Source organism: Centruroides sculpturatus, unplaced genomic scaffold (assembly GCF_000671375.1).
Source record: "Centruroides sculpturatus isolate CEXI.00-Female unplaced genomic scaffold, Cexi_2.0 scaffold192, whole genome shotgun sequence".
In the NCBI taxonomy this organism is placed as follows: domain Eukaryota; kingdom Metazoa; phylum Arthropoda; class Arachnida; order Scorpiones; family Buthidae; genus Centruroides; species Centruroides sculpturatus.
Genome location: NW_019384565.1, coordinates 762,055 through 766,926, shown reverse-complemented (window position 1 = coordinate 766,926; position 4,872 = coordinate 762,055). Strand labels below are relative to the sequence as shown.

At 27.5% G+C, this 4,872-nt stretch overlaps 1 protein-coding gene across 1 annotated transcript in view; it reads left to right on the top strand.

Moving 5' to 3' along the window:
- LOC111624035 (glutamate receptor ionotropic, kainate 2-like) overlaps positions 1-4,088 on the top strand; it is a 12,682-nt gene extending 8,594 nt beyond the window's left edge. The window contains exons 2-8 of the mRNA XM_023366801.1: positions 2,338-2,493; positions 2,577-2,828; positions 2,906-3,096; positions 3,171-3,224; positions 3,293-3,460; positions 3,720-3,872; positions 3,963-4,088. Coding sequence (XP_023222569.1) covers positions 2,338-2,493; positions 2,577-2,828; positions 2,906-3,096; positions 3,171-3,224; positions 3,293-3,460; positions 3,720-3,872; positions 3,963-4,088 — 1,100 coding nt within the window. The remainder of the gene's footprint in view (positions 1-2,337; positions 2,494-2,576; positions 2,829-2,905; positions 3,097-3,170; positions 3,225-3,292; positions 3,461-3,719; positions 3,873-3,962) is intronic.
- The last annotated feature ends 784 nt before the right edge of the window (positions 4,089-4,872 follow it).

Sequence of the window (4,872 nt, the reverse complement as noted above, 5' to 3'; positions counted from 1 at the left end):
GGTCACCGCCTATGCCTCGCGGTCCGAAGGGCCTCGCGCCTCGAAGGTTTACGCATTACTTAAAAGCCGTGAAAGCGACGAAAAAAATTTACTCGTCATAAAACGATAAATAGTTTGTCAAATTTTTATTCATAAAAATGCAGTTTCGACTGCTTTTTATTTTATAAAATCCGTCTTCTTGCGCCACCAAAGGGCCTTTTAAACAATAGATAGTCTGTTAGTGTTGGTCAGTAGTATCCCAAATTCGATACGAACGTTTGATTTCTTGAAAATTTGATCACGATTTAAATACAGCATTTGCTTTTAATATTACCGATATGTCATCGAACAGAAAACGTGTTGTATTATCATTAAAAGACAAATTAAAGTATTTGTTTCGATTATCCGGATTTTCCCGTATCCGGACTGCCTTCATCCCCAATTAGTCCGGATAATCGAGGTTCTACTGTATTATAAAATTTTAGAGATAATGTAATAAAAAATGATTATATTTGTTTAGGGAAGTTAGATCATTTCGTTATTAAATATAATCTTCACTTAACAGAACGTAAACAATATCAAGTTAAACTTACAGACACCTTAAACGTAAGTTAAATCAACATCATTACATAATTTCCGTTCGTCTTCTTTAAAAACTACGTGGAAAAAAAGAAAGAAAAACAAAATTAGACACGAGTAGAAGTACTATTTTGGTTAATTACTTTCAACTTTCTACTAACAACATTCCACTTAACTAATGAAAATCGTTATTTTAGTCACTTTAGTAATAAGAATGTTTTCATATAAGGCAATTTTCTTATATATTCCCACTGACGTTCGTCTGCCTGTCCGTCCGTTTATCCCTCGTTAATCTCGAGAACGTACTGTAGTTATATAGATGAAAATCCAGATTAGATGTAGTAAGTTTGGTGAAAGAATGGCTTCGATTAACTATATACGAACTTCTGGTCTAAACCGGAAGTCATGTGAATTTTTTTTTAAATTAAAATATGATTAAATATTTTAATGTAGTATTGTGATGATGTTAAAATAATATATACATTCGATTGTTACTATTATAATTTAAAAATTGAAGTAAATTTATTTTATATTAATTAATAGCGATTTATAATGTAATTTAGTTATTGGATAAGAGTATTTTATTTTTAAATAAAAGTAATTTTTCATTCATTCTAAAACTGTTTTCACGTTATTTAAAAAGAGGAGGAGGAAAAAAAAAATGCATTCTTCAGTCCAGACTGTCAAGAAGTTATTAATAAAATAACTTTCATTTTGATAATAGAACTTAAAGAAAAAACATGTGTATTTTAAGACGAAGAAAAACAATGACTATGATGAGTCATTTCAACATTTATATAAATCGTCTTAAATATGTATCAAATTATTATTATTTTAAGTTTATTCCAGGTTAATTGCAAAGAAAAATTCAAATAAATTCAAATATCTATTTTATAAATTCAAAATTTTAATGCTATTTTAATAACGTTAAAATTAAAAATTTTATAATATCAAAAATAAATTCTATTTATTAATAATTAAAATAATGTAATAATTTTTTTTAATTTCATTTTAAAAAATTCAGAAAAAAATAAATAAATTTTTCCTTTAAGAACTGTTTAAACTCATATAAATTAATCTACTGTAACGAAAAGAAATGTATATATACATATATAGTCTAATAACTAATTTATATATCTAGATTTAAAATCTAAATAATTATTTTTTATTAATTAAATATCTTAAATAAATACTTGTCAGAGAGAAAATCAAAATTAAAGGGTTATATTTGTTGCAACGTTCTTTAAAACATAAAAGAAAAAGTTGGCAATGCTTGCTCCTTTTTTTGGTTACAAGAGTTAAGTAAAAATAGGTACACGGAGAATAAAGAGTTATATCACTGTCATTTATTAAAAACGTTTTAAATATGAATTTATTAAATAAAAATCACAAATAAACATTCAGTAATTACTGAAACTACACTACAAAGCAATCGTTATACTATTCTAATATAAAATTTATAATTTTTCTTATGTATAGATATTATATGGTATACAATACAGTGTTTATCTACAGTTTAAAAAGTAATTAATTAATTTTAAGGTTTTGAATAGAGTGCGCCGAATGGAATCCATGTAGCAAATATGGATTCTCTTGGGGTACAGCTAACTTTCGTGCGATATCTCCGAAGATATAAAAGAAATTATAATTGTTTTCATATCATGAGAATTTTCACTTCTATTCTCTCACTTCTAAATTTATAAAACAAAATGTGATTAGTTTACGGTTAGGATTTAAGAGACAAATTAATAGATACGAAAATTTGCTTTATTCAATCAGGTGCAATATTCGAAGAGCATTATGAATACCTACAATGGGCTTTCAGGTTAGCCGTGGACCAAGTTAACAGAAATCAAAGTATCCTTCGTAATATGAAATTGCGAACTTCCATCAGTATAGTAAAGAAAAATGATGGATTTTTCTCTGCTAAAAGAGGTATTTTAAAATAATTAATAATAATTATTGTAGAAAATGTAAATATCTTATTTGTATTATAATTATTTTCTTCATACTTTTAGCTTGTGAAATGGTAAATGAAGGTGTAGCGGCAATTTTTGGGCCACAGTCAGTTCGAAGTGTTGCAGCTGTGCAAGAAGTAACGGAATCTGTAGGAATTCCACTTATCATAAATCGCTGGGAATACAGAACAAAACCAAATAACACTACAGTATTTTTACATCCTCACGCAGACGTTAAAGGTTATGCATTTAGGGATTTCACTGAATCCAAGCGATGGAAGTCATTTGCTATTATATATCAAGATCCTAAAGGTTAGTTTTAGAGAAATAGTTCTGTAATTATAAATTTAAATTATCATTAATTATGAAATGACATTTTATTATTTTAGCATTAATTCGTCTAAGCGCAGTTCTATCGGGAGTGAGGAACATGGAGTTAGATAATAATCTTAATATCACGATAAAACAATTAGAGCATCCTCAACAGCTAAGAAAAATATTTAAAGAAACAAAGAAGATGAATATTAGAAATTATATAATCGATATTGGTACTCAGGATGTAATTTGGGTTTTAGAACAGGTAAACTTTGATAGTTTTCTATATTTTAAATTATTAAGGATTATTTATAATTATATTAATTATTGCATTTAAAGGCAAAAGAGATGAATATGATAGACTTTTATCACAATTTTTTCTTCACTTCTTTGGTGAGAAAAATTTTAACTTTTTAATATGAATTTTCTTCATCATTGCTGATTTTTCTTTCTTCCTACAGGATGTTCACACACAAGATTTTAAACAGTTTCAAGGAATTTATTGCAATATTACTATGTTTCAAATTGTAAATACCAATCACTATCAATATAAAACAATTATAAAGGAAATGGAGACAGGAATTTCTCATATTGGTGTAAAAGAAAAAATCAAGCCTTATTTGAATACCGTAAATATATAAACAGTTTTTTTTCCATTTATTAATTTTACATATTATTATTTAATAAATAGAAATATTTCAGCAAATTTAAATTTTTATGAATTCATTTAAATTCCAAAATTTCATTACTAATTCGTAATATAATATAATTCTTACAAATGTTTTACATACCACTTCTTAAGTATAATTAATTATGTAGTTTTATATTTATTGTTTATAATTTTATTATTTCTAATTTATTTTGAATTTTTTTTTATTAATTTAATAGACACAGTTTGCACTTATGTATGATGCAGTATTTTATTTTGCAACGGCTCTGACGAAGCTTGGATCTTATCTTCAACCGACTACCGTTTCGCTTTCATGTAACTCAACAAATAAATGGTCACAAGGAAAAATTATAATCGATGCAATGAAATCAGTAAATTAATCTTACTGTAGTTATTTGCTTTGTTAATTCGCCAATCATGCAGTTAAAATAATTATAGAATTATTATTATTTATTTCTCAGATTAATTATGAAGGATTAACTGGTGTTATTAATCTAGATGAGAATGGTTTCAGAACCAATTTTAACTTATTAGAGACTAGATTGCTGTGGGGAAAATTAAACGTGGTATGTAACTATTATAAATAATAATTTTGTTGTCTTTATATAAAACTATAATATATTAATTTAAGCAAATAGTATTAAATAATACAGACAGTCCTCGGTTAATATGCTAGATACGTTCCTTAAAAGTAGCGTCGTGAGTGAAATTCTATCTTATATAAGAATACAACCATTAATGAATGCATTCTTGAGGTATGATGTATACACCTGATTATCTTCTTAGTTTTTCAATTCTCAGGACGATAAGTCACAAGGTATACATGATTCAGAAAAGATATGTTTATGATAACTAATCTACTAGTGCATTCTTCGAAACGCATCTAATATATAATCGAGACGGGTTGATAATAATAATAATAATAATAATAATAATAATAAGCGCAGAGCCCAAACGGTTAGGAGGCACAATTTGGTACACAGATAGGGTACGTCACGAAAACGCGCACTAAGAAGGGATTTTTCGAAATTCCCCCGGAGGGGAGAGAGACAGGATTAAAACTTCTATATACATTATGGATACGAGCCCAAACGGTTAGGAGTTGAAAGTTGAAATTTGGTACACAGTTTGGTACGTTAGGAGAACGCACACTAAGAAGGGATTTTTTGAAATTCCTCCCCACGGGGGAGAGGGACAGAATTAAGGCTTAACACTTCCATCAACAATGGAAGTGTTAAGTAACAATGGAAGTGCTAAGTAACAATGGAAGTGCTAAGTAACAATGGAAGTGCTAAGTAACAATGGAAGTGTTAAGTAACAATGGAAGTGCTAAGTAACAATGGAAGTGCTAAGTAACAATGGAAGTGTTAA